The sequence below is a fragment of the Schistocerca gregaria genome, chromosome 8, assembly GCF_023897955.1.
Source record: "Schistocerca gregaria isolate iqSchGreg1 chromosome 8, iqSchGreg1.2, whole genome shotgun sequence".
Taxonomy (NCBI): domain Eukaryota; kingdom Metazoa; phylum Arthropoda; class Insecta; order Orthoptera; family Acrididae; genus Schistocerca; species Schistocerca gregaria.
This window is the reverse complement of record NC_064927.1, coordinates 373,464,314-373,482,305: the sequence shown is the minus strand read 5'-3', so window position 1 is coordinate 373,482,305 and position 17,992 is coordinate 373,464,314. Positions and strand designations below refer to the sequence as shown.

At 39.7% G+C, this 17,992-nt stretch overlaps 1 protein-coding gene across 3 annotated transcripts in view; it reads left to right on the top strand.

Moving 5' to 3' along the window:
- Positions 1-233: 233 nt before the first annotated feature.
- The window catches only part of LOC126284500 (uncharacterized), a 77,141-nt gene continuing 59,382 nt past the window's right edge, over positions 234-17,992 (top strand). The window contains exon 1 of one of the 3 annotated variants that reach the window (XM_049983474.1): positions 234-329. In XM_049983474.1, the coding sequence (XP_049839431.1) occupies positions 290-329 (40 nt within the window). In that variant the 5' untranslated portion in view covers positions 234-289. Of the gene's footprint in view, positions 542-17,992 lie in introns of all 3 variants that reach the window. The other 2 variants (XM_049983472.1, XM_049983473.1) reach the window with 2 other exon arrangements.

Below are 17,992 nucleotides of genomic sequence, written 5' to 3'. Positions count from 1 at the left end.
ATTATGCTATAATTTATATCGATAATTCTGTACTGCAGTATTTGACAACTTCAGCTTTGCATTCTTCCCATGTCATGGATGTTCCTCTCAGTGAGACCTAATGAATATGATTCATGGAAATATAATGTTACCCAGTTTTCTTGTTATTCAGAACATTTTTCTTTGCTGTAGATAAATGCTGCACAAATATCATATACAGTATTGGTTCCTAAACTGATAAGAACCTGTTATCAGCAATCTGTCTTCACAGCTGTGAAACATTCTTATCAGCCTGCATTAGTCAGAGCTGATGACAGGCTCGAGCAACAGTGAGTCAGATGGAGAATCACGTATGTATATAGTGATTGTTTTATACATATACGTATGATGTTCAGTTTGTCTGGGATAATATCAATCTTGCATGTAGACTGATTCAGCACCCATGCAATATAATTAGCACACAGCTGGACAAATAAGTAAATGATAACCAACAAAATATTTCATTTACATTTACTTCAATACAACCCCTGTTGGAATATGCAAGAAACTCTTATTGGTACTAGTAAGGATTTTAGTTTTCTCATTTTTCACAAAAGTTTGATCTAATTTGCCATAATGAAAATATGTATGAACTTTGTTCCTGAGTTTTTAATATTATTTTTTTTATAACTGATTCATATTAACCATAAAACAGATATTTATTATACAGGTAAACATTCATAATTATTTTGTACTAATACAACACATACACTGTTAATGAAATGTTCTGTTCATTTCAAGTTAAAATACATGTTACATTTCAATTTCCCTCAGATTATGAAAGGTATTACTTTTTGTTTATTTGCTTGGTAAGACATATCTGTCTTTGCACAAGATTTCTTGCATTGTCTTTTTTATTGACATAATGCTATTCTAATCATATCATGTAACTTGAGAAAATAGTTAAGTAGGTGAATAAAGTCTGTATGTATCTCTCTCTCTCTCTCTCTCTCTCTCTCTCACTATCTCTCTCTCTCTCTCTCTCTCTCTCTCTCTCTCTCTCTCTCTCTCTCTCTCTCTCTCTCTCTCTCTGTGTGTGTGTGTTTTGTGTATGTGTGTGTGTGTTTGTGTGTTGGATTTGGGTCTCAGGTGGCTAATGGTGTAATACAATAGAACTGTCTTTTGCTCTATGTAAATTTATTTCTAGTGGCTCTTAAGGATACAAAAGAGGCAGGAACTCAATATTTTGTAATAAAATAAGTGGACAGAAAATGGACAGCAAATGCATGAATTATAAGCTATATTCCCTAATTATTGTACTTGTAACTGCTCATAAAATCACACAGTCAAATATCATATCTCTATGTTTTCTTTACATACACAACTCTCTCATTCTGTGGTCCTCAAAATTTAATAGCTGTAGTACTTTGGTAACATCACAGTTGGAGAACTCTTCTGATTAAAATATACCTTTACAAAGACTTATTATAATTACTGTAAATAGGTGACAACTGTGAATGAAGTAAGTGTGTGTGTGTGTGTGTGTGTGTGTGTGTGTGTGTGTCAGTCATCTATTTTTGATGAAGGCCTCACTGGCCGAAAGCTTATTTGTGATAGTCTTTTTGTTGTGCTCATCTGCTACTCTGCGTCTCTGCTGTATGGTGAGAAGTAATTTTCCTTTCCATAATATTGTAACAGTAACCAATTGTCTGTCATAAAAATAGTAGTTGCAACTAATGAGAATATTCAATACAGAATATAGATAACCACATAGTATGTAGGGGTGACTAATAGTGTACATTATTAATTTTCTTTTGAATTTACAAGCACCATCACTTTCTTGCTTTATTTCAAATGGAAGCTTCCTTATTACCTCTGCACCAGACTACACAATTCCACTCTGAACCCACATCAAGAAGCCAGTGTCTAGATGAACATTATTTCAGTGCTTTGCATTGAAGTTGTAAATTCAAATTCAACTAAAGCTGACTAGGTAATGCTGCTTTCTTTTTCTGAATGAATGCTTCCTTTACTTGGGGAGCATTTCCCCAGAAGATGAAAAAGTAAGTACTCAAAATAAGCTGACACCACAGTTTAACTAATTAATGGAAAATCTCATATAAAGATGTGAAACAATTACTAACAAAGAGATAGAGGGGCTGGCCAGTACTTACCTCAGCTCAGTACAGCCGATAGAAACACAAAAAAAAAAAAAAAAAAAAATTATTTACACTATTTACATTCATTCCGGAAACATGCATTTACCGTAGCCAAACTGCAATCCCACATACTTTTCCTCCGTTCCTGCTTAACCTTTGGAATTACCCCTAAAGGACTTACCGTAAAAGTTCCCATCTCTGGGTGCAATTCCTCCTTCCACCAATCTCTCCTGGACTTCCAGAACCTTCAATCCTTAGCCCTTACCCAACTTGTCCTGAACCTCTACACTACTTCATGTAACCACCACTCCCAACAGCTCCTATCTCTCTTCAAAGTCCTCCACCTCTCAAACCCTTGCTTGGAGAACACACTCAGGAACATCATCCTAGAAGCCAGCCGCAAACTTGAGTCCTATGCCACACACCACCTGAAAAAACTATCCACAGTGCTAGTGCAACACCTAAGAAGTGGGGTCCCTCTCCCTATCCCTCACAAACACCAACCACAACAGAACCGTCAACAAACCCCCCTCATAGCCAACAAACCTAGCCTAGCCACCCTACTCAATCTCCCCATCCCAGCACATACCCCACACAGACCAAATCTCAACTATAACCACAGTCAAATGCCACATATCACCAACTCCAATTCAGTTCTAAACCTCTCATCCAGATCCCTCTCTCCTCAAGAGACATCTGTTCTATCAAAAGGCTTAACCTTCAGCCCCACACCTAAATTCAACCACACTGCCCTGGTTAAAGATCTCCTCTCTTTCACCCGGAACCTCAACTGGAAATATCACTTCACCACCCAAACACAGCCCCCAAATACTAGACCCAGTGTTGAACCTTGTTTAGAACAGTTCCGACCGCCTTCTCAAAGGGATCCTCCTTCCCTCCCCCAAAACCATCCCTTGCAGACGTTTCAGGAATTCCTCACATCCAGTGTTGCCTCCCAGTCCTTCTTGAAGAACATTCCGACAACCCCCAACATCACCCCAGCTGAATCCCGTGCCATTAAGCAGCTGAAAACAGACCGCTCTATTGTAATCCTTCCGGCGGATAAAGGCTCCACAACTGTGGTACTTGACCGTGTGGAGTATGTGGCAGAAGGACTGCGTCAACTCTCCGACACCTCAACCTACAAAGCTGTTACCCAGGATCCCATTCCCTCCATTCAGACTGAGCTGCAGAAAATCCTAAAAATCCAAGGTCCCTCACAAGGCCTCACAATGGCTTCCATAGACTTACTCACTCCACCTGAGCCACGTACCCCTACCTTCTACCTATTACCCAAAATCCACAAAGAGAACCATCCTGGCCGTCCCATTGTAGCAGGCTTCAAAGCCCCAACAGAACGTATCTCAGCTCTGGTAGACCAACACCTCCAACCTATCACCTGCAGACTCCCATCCTACATCAAGGACACAAACCACTTCCTAGAACGCCTCAAATCCATTCCCACTCCTCTCCCACCAGAAACCTTTCTTGTCACCATAGATGCTACATCCCTTTACACAAACATCCCACACACCCATGGTCTCTCTGCCCTTGAGCACTACCTCTCCCAACGCCCACCCGAAGATCTTGGCTATCTTCCCTGTTTTGCTTTCCCTGTTGCTTCATAACCTGGGTTGTGAGTAACTAAATCCACTTTCCCTTCTTCCCTTTCTTTCCCCTCTCTCCTCCCTGATGAAGGAACATTTATTCCAAAAGCTAGGAGCTTAAATTTTCGGTTGTTTTTTGTGTTTCTATCGGCTGTACTGAGCTGAGGTAAGTACTGGCCAGCCCCTCTATCTCTTTGACACCACAGTTTTTAAGTCAACAGACTGAGAAGCACTTTTGAGTGTAAATTACTTTGGACTGAGGTTCTTGATTTCAATTTATTATCATGTGTCTAGTTTTTTTCTTACATCTTGAAGAATATCATCATTTGTCTTATTGAGTTTATACATTTCATATCCAATCATCATTGTCATTGTACAGTTCCAGTTTTCCGGGTTCTGCTAATGAGCCTCATCCATTTCTGTCTGTCCATTTACAACCTAGTCACAGAGAACATTATGCATTGTGCTTCCTCTGGCAGTGACAACATACTTGATCTTGTCCACTCACTCTATAGGACATTTTCTTTCACTTCTCAGTGTTATGGCTTTCTTTCTCACCTCCTCTTCCTTAACTTATCCATCTTGGTCTTCTGGATTGTGGATCTAATGAATTTCATTTCATTTCTAAAGCCCAATAATGTTATAAACTGTTTTTGCTTTAGTCTTCAAAATTTTTGTGTGTAGTACATAGTTTTGCATTTTTGATTACAACATGAAGAATTTTGCACTACTATTTGAAGCATATTTTTGACTAACACTAGTCCTCTGTATTAACTGAAGTTCTCTCTTCCTAGAACAAGATACTTTGATCCCTTTTTCCTCACTTCTATTACAGTTTTCCATTATATTCTGCAAATGACATTTGGTTTCATAATGTTGTAAGAATATTTTTTAGGAAATAATTAAATTTCTGATTTAGCAGCCTTCCTTTTAGTGAGGAATGTCTTCTGAGCCAGTGTTAGTTTTCTATTTATATCATCATTGTATCATACATCAGTCATTATTTTGTTTCCAAGATATCAGAATTCCTTCACTTCATCTACCATATTCTTTCTGATTCAGATGTTGAGTTTATAGCTAAACTTGTTATTTTGCCATTTTTTTTAGATTTACCCTGAGTCTTTATTCCTTACTCATTATAGTGTTCACTCCATTCTGTAATTCTTCTTCTCTTTCACTAAGAAAAAAAATAGCACCTGCAAATTTTATCATTGATATACTTTCATCCTGAATTTTAATCATGAAACTTTTGTTTATTTCCATTACACATTCTTCAATATGCGGGTTGAATAAGAAGTGAGAGCAGCTGTATACTTGTCTTATGCCCTCTTTAATCTGAGCACTTTCATCATGATTATTTTATTATTATTTAGGAATCAATTATAACAATACATAAAATACACATTTTAACAAAAAACACATATGTGCAACTACTTATTTGGGATAAAAATTAAATGATCCAGACCACACACAAATGTAGTAAATCCCTTCTTTCATATCTGATCAGAGGTCCTCTAAACCTCTTTCAAATTCTGACTGTAATACTGGATTCCATGTGTCTCCAAAACTGATATCCATTTCTTGTTCTGTTACATCAGCAGACTTCCCCCCCCCCCCCCCCCCCCCCCATAGAAGTTCTCAATGTACAATGTACTCATGTACTCTTTCCTTCCACATATCCATCCTCTACTCTGCACTTAACAGTGGCATTTATTATGCACTTTTAATGTTGACACCTTATTTTTTTTTCATTTCACTGAAAACTATTTTTGCCTTTTCTGTATGCTGAAGGAGTTCTTCCAATGACCCTTTCCATTTCAATTTCACCATACATTTTTCTGTTGCTACTTTAATTTAGCTCCACTGCACATCAATTTGTATTGATTTCATTTCCATATGCTTTATACTGTAGTATTCCTTCTTTTCTGGGACATTTTTCTGCTTCCCTCTTTCATCTGTCACTCAAGTTTTTTTTAATTATCTTCCTCATGCCCATATTTGTTTGTCAAAATTCTGTGTACTTCAGCGTTCCACCACCTTAGACATAGATTTTTATTGACAATTCTCTTCTTCATTCTATTCTTCATCATCATTAAATTGTGATCTCTCTATATCTGGTTCTGAGTACACCTTGCAGTACAATATCTGATATTGGAATCTCTGTCTAATCATGATGTATCCATCTGGCATCTTCCTGTACCACCATACATTTTACTGGTATACATCCTTCTCTTTTGATTCTTGAACAATATCTTTCTCTTCTCTCACATCTATTACTGAGCCCAGATTCTATCATAACCCCATCTTTTATCCCTTTCCCTAAAAATCGGTCCCCCAATATTATTAGATTTTTATCTTCCTTTACATAATGAGTTACCCATTCAGCTCTCATGAATTTCCTCTCTCTCTTCATGTGACACTGGCCCATATAACTGAAAGATTTCTGTTGACACTGAGATTCTGGCAGTTCAAATTATAGTAATCCTATCACCGGATTGCTTAAAGTAACTCATTTTTCCCCCCTCTTCCCACTTATAAAGAATCTCTCTCCCATTATACTGTTTTCTGTCAGTGTATATACTACCTTGTACTCATTTGTATGGAAATTCTTATATTCTTTCCATTTTAACTCACTGATTTCTAGCATTTCTACATTAAGCCTTTGCATTTACTGCTGTGCTTTTTTGCTGCCATCTGACCATAGCAGCCATATAAACCTGTGGCAATGCAAACAGTCGGTCATTAAGACAAAAATTGTGGAATGGTTGATTTATTTACTTTGGAGTTCTTTCCAGTTCCCACCTTGTCTTTGTGTAACCTGTTTGCTTAATGTGTATGCTTTTGATGTGTTGCACATCTGTTATCCTATAATATAATATAGCATTTTGTATTAACACAGTTCTTATTTAATTATGGATTATCATACACACAATGGCAGATGATAAAAACATTAAAAGTGATATTACCTTAATGGTGACTGTGGATACCACTGCTTGAGAAGAACTATTGCATGCATCAGAGATAACACTACAGTTCCACTGCTGATGTTGAGTTTCAGGCAAATGACAGACACTTTGCACGATATGGAGCCTATATACAATCCACTAACAAGCTGCATTGTTTTTTACATTCTGTATGTAAAATTCATCACCCTGACATGCCTCAACAACCAAATCTATTTTTACATCTCCTAGAACTTTCTTTAGAAGACTAAACTGTTTTGGATAACATTGTGCAATTTGTTGTGACGATCAGAGTACTAGACTGTCATACCTTGTTATTATTGTGTGATGTCATGCACAACACGCTGAAAGTGAACAAATATACACACCTTAAGGATGATGTGCTTTGATGGTTGTGTAAACTGACAGACCTTCTCGTACAACAAGTTTTAAAGACTGAAGTTATCAGTGAAAAATCACCTTCTGTAACTTGGTGTCATCCCTGGGGTCTGATTTTTGAAGCTGAAGTGTTGCAGATTAGCTTGAAGAAAATGTGAATTTACCAGTTACCTTTAGCAGCTAAGAGTGCTGTGGTTGCAAGCAACTCCTCAAAATTTGATTTAATGTAGACTTACATTTACCTGTAGTTGATCAAATGCACAACCTATTCCTATGTGATAAAGCAATCAGGGCCCCAAGAACTGGACAAGGCACTGCAAGTGTAGTTACAGAAGATGCTGGTAGAGGAGGGCAGCTTCCACTAATAGAACTAGGCAGATCATTGCAAAATGACCTCAGTGGACTCAAACAACTCTGGCAAACTCCTGCACCTCTCAACACAATCTGCATGCCAAGCAATACAGTGATCACTGTGTTGTCGCCCAGCACCTCATAGAGTGTTGGTATCACTTCTGTCTTGGTCAGCTAGCTCAAAAATGCACCTCCCTGTGTAATTACTCAAAGGCAGACAGCAACAAAAAAGATGTGATTGACTGTTTTGAAGTAAAGTGCTGATACATGACTGCAAAGAGTTGTTCATCATATGACCTGATGTGTACAGTGAATCCTGCATCTTGAAAAAGAGGATCTCATCCCTGTTATTGCCATTGTCACAGCTGACAGTTGCTGTGCTGTTCAAATCTTTCCTATATCACACCACTTTATCTTCAGAACACCTGCAATGCCCCAAAAGTATTTAATCAATGTAGGATTTGATATTAGTGTCCTACCAGCAATGTTCAAAGACCTACTTTCAGACAATGCAATGAGGCAGTGTATTTGGGTTTCATAGAAAAGTTCTGGTGGATCTTCCTGATTTGGATGTTGCCAAGCCTCTCCTTGGTGCAGACTTTCTATTTCATTTCCTCATTAGAGTGTCCACACGAACAGTGCAATTCAGACTGAATGATGAGACTATTTTTGGACATTCTGCATATTCACATGACATGCACAAATGAGCACATACTTCTCCTGTTTGTGCCTCTGTGGGCATGAAATCACCATTATTAAATGGTCTTACCTTATTGAACGCCATTAATAACTTACTGGGAAAGTGGCCATGGAATAAGAGAAAATTTGCACTAGTCCAGACAATGATGTGTTGCACACACACTAAAGACTGCATCACTGCAACTGAGACAGCCCAGTTTCACACAGGTAAGCTACAGAATGATATCACTCCTGCAGAAACCTTGGATAAAACAAGACATCTGTCTGTGTTACTGCCTGGAATATGGCAACATTGCCCACCACATCACTACTATGCCATGACAGCTGGTTGCTTGTAAAGCCAACCAGTTGACAGGTTCAAAACACACCACAGTGAAAAAGGAATTTGAAGAATTACTGGGTGAACAGATTATTCAACATTCAAATAGCCTGTGAGCACCCACATTGTCCTGTCAGAAATGCCCAAGCCTGTCAGAATGCACAATGTACATGTATGGATGCAAGTGATAAGACAGGATTCTTACATATGTGTCACCTGCCAGAGTCATATCTAGATGTATCAGGGGCCCATACCACTCCAACTGCACTTTCCAGATCCTCCACCAACTTAAACAGTCCCCTGCTGGCATGCAGGGTCCATGGATTCATGAGGATGTCTTCATACCCAAACACTCCATCTTCTTGATACAACTTGAAATGACATTCATCCAACCAGACAACATGTTTCCAGTCATCAAAAGTCCAACGTCAGTGTTGATGGACCCAGGTGAGGCATAAAGCTTTGTGTCATGTAGTCATAAGGAGTACACAAGTGGACCTTTGGCTCCGAAAGCCCATACAAATTATGTTCTTTGAGTGATGCACATGTTGAAACTTGTTGATGGCACAGCATTGAAACCTGGAGCAATTTGTGGAAGGGTTGCACTTCTGTCACATTGAAAGATTCTCTTCAGTCATCGTTGGACCTGCTCTTGTCGTATCTTTTTCCAGCCACAGCTATGTCAGGGATTTGATGTTTTACAGGATTCCTAATATTCATGGTACACTTGTGAAAAGGGTGTATGGGAAAATCCCCACTTCACCGCTACCTCAGATATGCCTTGTCCCATCACTCGTATGCCCACTATAACACCATATTCAAACTCACTTAAATCTTGATAACCTGCTATTGAAACAGCAGCAAACTTAAATTTTGATGACCTGCCATTGTAGCAACAGCAACTGATCTAACAGCTGTGCCAGATACTTGTCTTATATATTTGTTGCTGACTGCAGCACCATTTTCTGCCTGTTTACATATCTCTGTATTTGAATATGCATGCCTGTGTCACTTTCTTTGGTGCTTCAGTGTATATACATACTCCATGTACCACCATAACATGCATAGCTGAGGGTACCTCTTTCCACTACATGGCAGAAACTGTTTCACAATCATTTCTAAATGCATGGGTAGCATCATCTGGTTGCCCTACAGGTGTGACAACAGAGCAGGGCTGACAATCTGAGTCAACCTTGTTTTGCAAGCTGGCAGAAAAAAAAGTGGTTTTATACATCATTGTACCAGCCAACCAGCAATGGCGTTGTGGAACATTGGCACCAGAACTTCAAGTTAGCCCTACTATGTTACAACTCATTTGGGGGACTCCCATGCCCCTTGTGTTATATTGTTTACATGATGCATTCAAACTGCACATTGGTGCATCAGTGGCAGACTTTGCAAATGGTGAGACTGTCAGGCTTCTGTCAGAATTTTTTTTCAGTTGGAAATGAGGCTACCCTTCTTTAGATGCACCCTTCATAATCCAGCTTTTCAGAGTCCAGATTTCCAGTTTTTGTCCATCCTTAGAGTCACCTCACAAAGACCCTCCCATTTTTACCCATGAAGATCTATCTATGTGCACTCATGTGATACAACACACAGATTTCATCTGGCCCCTTTTACAACCACCTCTTATGGGTTGCTACCTGGTTTTGAACCATATTAGCCACATTATAATGGCCTTAATTAATGATAAAGCAACCATCGTTTCTGCTGGTCATGTAAAGCTAGCCTAGCTGTTCCAGGTGGACAACGTTGTGGACCATCCCATCCACTGTCATACAGCACCTACATTGGAACATGCTGCATCCACCCTACCTACACCATTCCCAGATGGAGCCATTCTCTCCTTCCTATGCCAGCAGATGCAGCTTCTGACAATGCTGTGCCATGACAGGAAGAACACTCCCAGCACACTTACTCTGTTTCTCCATCACTACACCCAGTGTGCACCAGGGCTGGGAGAATCATCCAGCACAAATATCTATTTATCTTGGAAGCTCCACTCTGTGGGAGGGGGAGCTGCATGGCAACACAATGGTTGAACATTCATATAAAAAGTGTGGAATGTCCTCACTTTAAGTAATATACTAGTCTTTTTCCACCTTACTTGCTTAAGGTCTATGCTTTTGGTGGGTTACATGTGTTTTATCAATAATGTAATAAAGTGTTCTGTGTCAATATAATTCTTATTTTATTGTCAACTGCCATACCTACAAACCATTTGTAATGAGCCTCACATCTACTTCACAAAACACTGCTGGTCTCAGAAATAAATTATCAATCATTGTTGCACTATGTCCTTTTATTTCCACATTATTAATGTATACGTATTAACAGATCAAATCATTCTATTTGTTTAACACTGAAAAGTATAAGTTTTTGTAAGTTTAAAACTTAAACTGTTCACTGTGGACCATTTCCAGACCTGAACCTTCCTGGAAGATTAAAATGGGGTGCAAAACAAGGCACTTAAACTTGTAACATAGCCTTTCACAGGCAGTCTCCTTACATTTTTAAGGTAATAGAGAGGTACTGGCAGGACTGAAACTGAAAGCAGGTTGTGAATCATGAACCATTACAGAGCACAAGTTCATTTTGAAGTTGTAGACCTTTTTAGATTTTGCATAGGCTGTGTCTGGTAGAGATCTGGTCCTTGATTAGTTATCTTCTATTTCTATATCTACATGTACGTCTATGTTTACGTCTATACACTGCATACCCTTATGAGGTGCATAGCAAAGTGTATGTCCCATTGTGTCAGTTATTAGGGTTTCTTCCCCTTCCATTCGTGTATGGAGTGTGGGAACAATGATTGTTTGAATGCCCCTATGCATACAGTAATTATTCTAATCCTATCCTTACAATCTCTATGTGAGCGATACACTGCGAATTGTAGTATATTCCTAGAGTTATCATTTAGAGCTGGTTCTAGAAATTTTGTTAATGGACTTTCTCAGGATAGTTTATGTCTATCTTCAAGATTTTTCCAGTTCAGTTCTTTCAGTATCTCTGTAACACTCTCCCATGGATCAAACAACCCTTTGAACAATTGGGCTGCCCTTCACTGTATATGTTCAATATCCCCTATTTGGTATGGGTGCTGCACACTTGAGCAGTATTCTATAACTGGCCACATGGGTGATTTATAAGCACTCTCCTTTTTAGACTGATTGCACTTCCCCAGTATTCTACCAATAAACCAAAGCCTACCACCAGCATTACCCACAACTGAGCCTGTGTGATCATTCCATTTCACAACCCTACTAAGGGCTACACCCAGGTGTTTATGTGAGTTGACTGATTCCAGCATTGATTCACTGATATTATAGTCATAGGATACTGTGTTTTGTCATACTTTGAAGTGCACAATTTTACATTTGTGAACATTTAAAGCAAGTTGTCAATCTTTACATCACTATGAAATCTTATCAAGATATGACTTAATACTTATGCAACTTCTTTTTGATAGTACTTCATTATAGATAATTGCTCCATCTGCAAGAAGTCTGAGTTACTATTAACATTTTCTGCAAGGTCATTAATATATAGCATGAACAGCAAGAGTCCCAATACAGTTCCCCTGTAGCACACCTAAATTTACTTCTACATCTGATATTGACTCTCCATCCAAGATAACATACTGTGTCCTCCCTACCAAAAAGTCCTCAGTCCAGTCACAAATTCCACTTGATACCCCATATGATCATACTTTGGTAATAAGAATATGTGTACTAAGTCAAATACTTTCTGGAAATAAAGAAATACCACATCTGTCTGACTGTTTTGATCCAAAGCATGCAATATGTCATGAGAAAAGAGTAAGTTCTATTTCACAAGGTTGATGTTTTCAGAATCCATACCAGTTGTCATTGAGGAGGTCATTCTGTTCAAGACATCTCACTATGCTTGAGCTCAGAATATGTTCTAAGATACTTCAACAAATTGTTGTCAACAATATTGGACAGTAGTTTCGTGGATCACTTCTACCACCCTTCTCTTAGACAGGTTTGACTAGTATTTTTTCCCAAGAACTGGGCACAATTTTTTTGTCAAGAGACCTACAATAGATTGTAATTAGAAGAGGGGCTATCTCAGCCAGAAATTTGGTATAGAATTTGACAAGGATTCCATTGTGCCCTGGAGCTTTGTTCATTTTTAATGATTTCAGATGTTTCTCATCATGACTGACACTAATACTTATTTCTTTCATCTTTTCATTGGCAGGCTGATTAAATTGGGGCAGTTCTCCTGGGTTTTCCTTTGTTAATATTTATTTGTTTATTCCATGTGACCTGATGGTACACAGTGTGTTGCAGATGTCAGAAAATATCAGTTAACATTGTTAACATATATTGTCATAGGCCTGTAGTATCCTAATGTATTATATTGCTCAATGTTTTCAATTTAACACAAATAGCAAGATTACTGTTCTAAGTATTCATTTACAGAGTAAAAACAGTGACACAACAAATATGACTTCACGGCTTTGCTAAATTTTATGTTGTCTTCGATGGACTTAATACTAGTGGGAAGATTGTTGAACAGTTGAAGGCCCATGTGGAAAGCTCCCTTTTTACACAGTTAAGTGTTTGTACATATAACATGCAGATTTGCATTTTCCTGGTGTTGTGGTCATGTATTTCATTATTTTTTACCACTCTGGGGTCAGTTGGCACTATGTGGTTTCTGAAAAATTTTAGTCTCAAGAATGCAGAGGCAAGGCAGTGTAACGATTTCCAACTTTCTGAAGATGGGTTTGCAGGAGTCTCTGGGTTTGCTACCAGTAATAATCCTCATTGCTTGCTTCTGGATTCTGAATGTGCTCAGAGTAGTTGGAGAATTTCCCCAGAATATTACACCATATTTTAGGTGGGCTTGTATGCAAGCGTAGTATGCACTGGTTAATGTTTTCAGGCTAGCAATTGTTTTCAGTACACTCTATGTATAACAGCCAGTACAAATCCTGGCATTTACCTTTCCTGTATGTGTATTCCATTTCAGGTTATCTTGAACCCACAGACCCAGGAATTTGAAAACAGTGTCGGTATCTATTGGCTGGTTATTTACAGTGACAACTGGCTGAGAGGAATTTGCATTTTGTGTTGTGTGTAAGTTCGTGGAAGCTTATTTTTGGTGTTGATAGTTAATCTGTTGGTTTTAGCTCATTTGCTGAGTTGTTCAGTGGGCAAGTTCACAGCTTTTAGCACAGCCTCTGTATTCTCCCCTTTGAGGAGTACAGTTGTGTCATCAGTAAATATAATTGATTTGTATGCATCAACATTTAGGCTCAAGTCATTAATATACAGGAGGAAAAGTAGGGGTCCCAATACTGAGCACCGTGGAACACCTTGCTTTACGGTTTTATTACTTGGTAGTTTTTTGGTTATTGAGTTGCTTTGTCTATTGGTGTATTTCATGCTGACTCTGTGCATCACATTGGTTAGAAAATTAGCAATCCATTTGTTTGCAATTCCTCTGATACCATAGTGTTCTATTTTTTCCAGTAATATTTTGTGGTCAAAAGCCTTTGACAGATCCAGAAATATTCCTGTTATGGGTTGTGTTCTATCTAACAGTTCTAATAGCATATTTATGAAATTATATACTGAAGTGTCAGTAGATTTGTTGCTTCTCAACCCATGTTGAGCTGAACTTAGTAAATCTTATTTTTCAGCGAAGTCCATCATTTTTTGTACACTATATTTTCAAAAACATTAGAAAAGCAGGATGAGATTGAGATAGGCCTTTAGTTATTCACATCTTTATTATCTTCCTTTTTGAAGACAGGAATTACTTTAGAAACTTTCACAGTTCAGAGCTTCAGGGAAGATACCTGCCTGGAAAGAACAGTCACAGAGGTGTGTTAATGGTTCAGCAATTGTGTGTTCACAATTTTTGATTACAGCTGCTGGGATACCATCAATTCCAGGTGAATTTGAATTTTTTAACTCTCTGAGGGTTTTTGCAACATCATTTTCAGTGACTCTGGTAATGAAAATTGACTCTGCACAAGTGTGATATTTTTGGTTTGCTGGTTGGTAATTTGTGTTAGGTTTATTTTTGATCAATCTTTCAGCTATGCTCATAAAGAAATTGTTGAAAGATTTTACCACAACTTCGAGATTAGATATACACTCCTGGAAATTTAAATAAGAACACTGTGAATTCATTGTCGCAGGAAGGGGAAACTTAATTGACACATTCCTGGGGTCAGATACATCACATGATCACACTGACAGAACCACATGCACATAGACACAGGCAACAGAGCATGCACAATGTCGGCACTAGTATAGTGTATATCCACCTTTCGCAGCAATGCAGGCTGCTATTCTCCCATGGAGACGATCGTAGAGACGCTGGATGTAGTCCTGTGGAACGGCTTGCCATGCCATTTCCACCTGGCACCTCAGTTGGACCAGCGCTCGTGCTGGACGTGCAGACCGCATGAGACGACGCTTCATCCAATCCCAAACATGCTCAATGGGGGACAGATCCGGAGATCTTGCTGGCCAGGGTAGTTGACTTACACCTTCTAGAGCGCGTTGGGTGGCACGGGATACAATCGGACGTGCATTGTCCTGTTGGAACAGCAAGTTCCCTTGCCGGTCTAGGAATGGTAGAACGATGGGTTCGATGATGGTTTGGATGTACCGTGCACTATTCAGTGTCCCCTTGACGATCACCAGAGGTGTACGGCCAGTGTAGGAGATCGCTCCCCACACCATGATGCCGGGTGTTGGCCCTGTGTGCCTCGGTCGTATGCAGTCCTGATTGTGGTGCTCACCTGCACGGCACCAAACACGCATACGGCCATCATTGGCACCAAGGCAGAAGCGACTCTCATCGCTGAAGATGACACGTCTCCGTTCGTCCCTCCATTCATGCCTGTCGCGACACCACTGGAGGCGGGTTTCACGATGTTGGGGTGTGAGCGGAAGACGGCCTAACGGTGTGCGGGACCGTAGCCCAGCTTCATGGAGACGGTTGCGAATGGTCCTCGCCAATACCCCAGGAGCAACAGTGTCCCTCATTTTCTGGGAAGTGGCGGTGCGGTCCCCTACGGGACTGCGTAGGATCCTACGGTCTTGGCGTACATCCGTGCATCGCTGCCGTCTGGTCCCAGGTCGACGGGCACGTGCACCTTCCGCCAACCACTGGCGACAACATCGATGTACTGTGGAGACCTCACGCCCCACATGTTGAGCAATTCAGCGGTACGTCAACCCGGCCTCCCGCATGCCCACTATACGCCCTCGCTCAAAGTCCGTCAACTGCACATGCGGTTCACGTTCATGCTGTCGCGGCATGCTACCAGTGTTAAAGACTGCGATGGAGCTCCGTATGCCACGGCAAACTGGCTGACACTGAAGGCGGTGGTGCACAAATCCTGCGCAGCTAGCGCCATTCGCCGGCCAACACCGAGGTTCCTGGTGTGTCCGCTGTGCCATGCGTGTGATCATTGCTTGTACAGCCCTCTCGCAGTGTCCGGAGCAAGTATGGTGGGTCTGACACACCGGTGTCAATGTGTTCTTTTTTCCATTTCCAGGAGTGTAGTTTCATTGTTGAGTTTGATTTCTATTTTCGTGTGTGAAGCTTTCATTTCCTCTCTTTCCCTTTTTATGATATGCCACATCGCTTTTACTTTATTGCTGGATTTGTCAATGCCATCCTTTTTGCTTGTCTTATCACTCTTCTTAGGATACATGTATAGTTTTTATAGTATTCTGTTAGTTGGGGGGAGACACTACTTTGTTTACATAACATGTGGAGTATTCTTCAAAGTGGTGGATCATTTTGTCAAGATTCATGTTGACATAATTGGCTGTGTGCATCTCCGTCCACTTTTCTCTACTAAGGAGGGCAATTAGCTTGTTCAAGTTCTCTTGGGTGAAAAACTTTCATAAAGTTTTAGGTGGGACTGGGATTTTGAGGCATCTTTGCTAACATTGACATATAGAATGACAGCTTGGTGGTCGCTGAATCCTGCATTGTATACTTCTAGAGTTGGGTTAAGCTTATTTCTATTTGCAAAAATTTGATCTAGAGCTGACTTGGTCTTGGATGGCGGTGTTATTCTAGTGGGCTCATTTACAAGGCCATGCAGATTACAAGTTTTTGCAATTGTAATCAATGTTTCCCTGTTTTTGTTGTGGGTTACAAAGTCTATATTAAAGTCACCACATATAATCACATCCTGTTTCCACTGACTTATTTTGGATAGAAACAAGTCCATTTGTAAAAGAAAATCATTAATGCTACTGGAGGGGGGACAGTAAATTGTAGCTACAATTAGATTTAGATCTGTAAGCTTTATGGCTGCACATTCAAAGATCTTGCCTGTTCCTATTTCCTTTAGAGTAGGAAGTGGGCTATATTCAATATGTTGTTTGATGAAGATGGCAACCCCACAATGTCCATCATTTGATCTGCAGTAGTGCTCGCACAATTTGAGGTTTGGTAGTCAGATTAACTTAATTACATCAGTGTAGAGCCAGTGCTCTGCTAGGCATACTACTGAGATATCACTGAGTTCACTGGTCAGCAAAATGCTTAAATCATCAGTTTTGTTGCTCAAGGATTGGTCACTGCGATAATAGATTTTCAGGTCTGAGTGTGGTTTACTCAGGCTGCTCAGAGTCATATTTACTGTGTCACTGATCTTTAGTTTAAATTGTGCTGTATTCTAGGTATGTTGACTTCCGAGCAGTTGTGCTGGTTCTGTTGGTCGCCCTTCGCAGCCGACTCATCTTCCAGTTGGGCCTGAAAAGTATCCACATGCGCTTCACACTGCTGAGGCATCACATTGACATTTTCGAGGGATGTCTCGATAATGTTCACCATCACATTATTCATCCTTTCAGGTTCCTGACCTTTTTGAGGGGTTAGGGGGTTTGTGTTTTGTCTCTGTGACTTTGTGACCCATTTGTCTAATGTAGTTTGCACAGTATGGCCACTATTATTCTTTTTATTTCCCATCTTGTTTGTCTTTGTCCAATTGCTTATTAGCATCTGTTTATGGTTTCTGACTTTTGGTTTCTTATTTTCCCCCATAGTTGTAGGGAAGGCCAGTCTATTGCAGATAATCTCCTTGCCACATTTGTTTAGGTGTAAACCATGTGTTGTGAAGTGGTTTCTGGCTAGTCTCCCTATTTCAAAGTTCACAGCAATTCTTTTTTGTATGCATTTTTTGCTAAATTCAGTGCCTGTATCAGGTGGAGGTTTTTACTATTTAAATTTTGAACATCATATCTCCTGGGTACAGGATGGATAATGATATTCATTTTGTGACTTAGAGCAGGTATTGGTTCCAATGGTTCTACCACATGTTTCAACATTAGATTGAGAGGTTTGTCTATGTCCTTAGAACCCCCTATTACAATCAAAGTATCACATGTACTGAATCTTCTTGTCAAATTTTCTGTATTTTTTATCCCCTCTTTTAGTAGGGCACCAGGTTTTACTATGCTTTTTACCTGGTATGAGAGCCCTAGTTTGTCTTTCAGTATTTGAGCACAGTCTCTTCCATGACTGTCACTTAATATTGGTACTTTC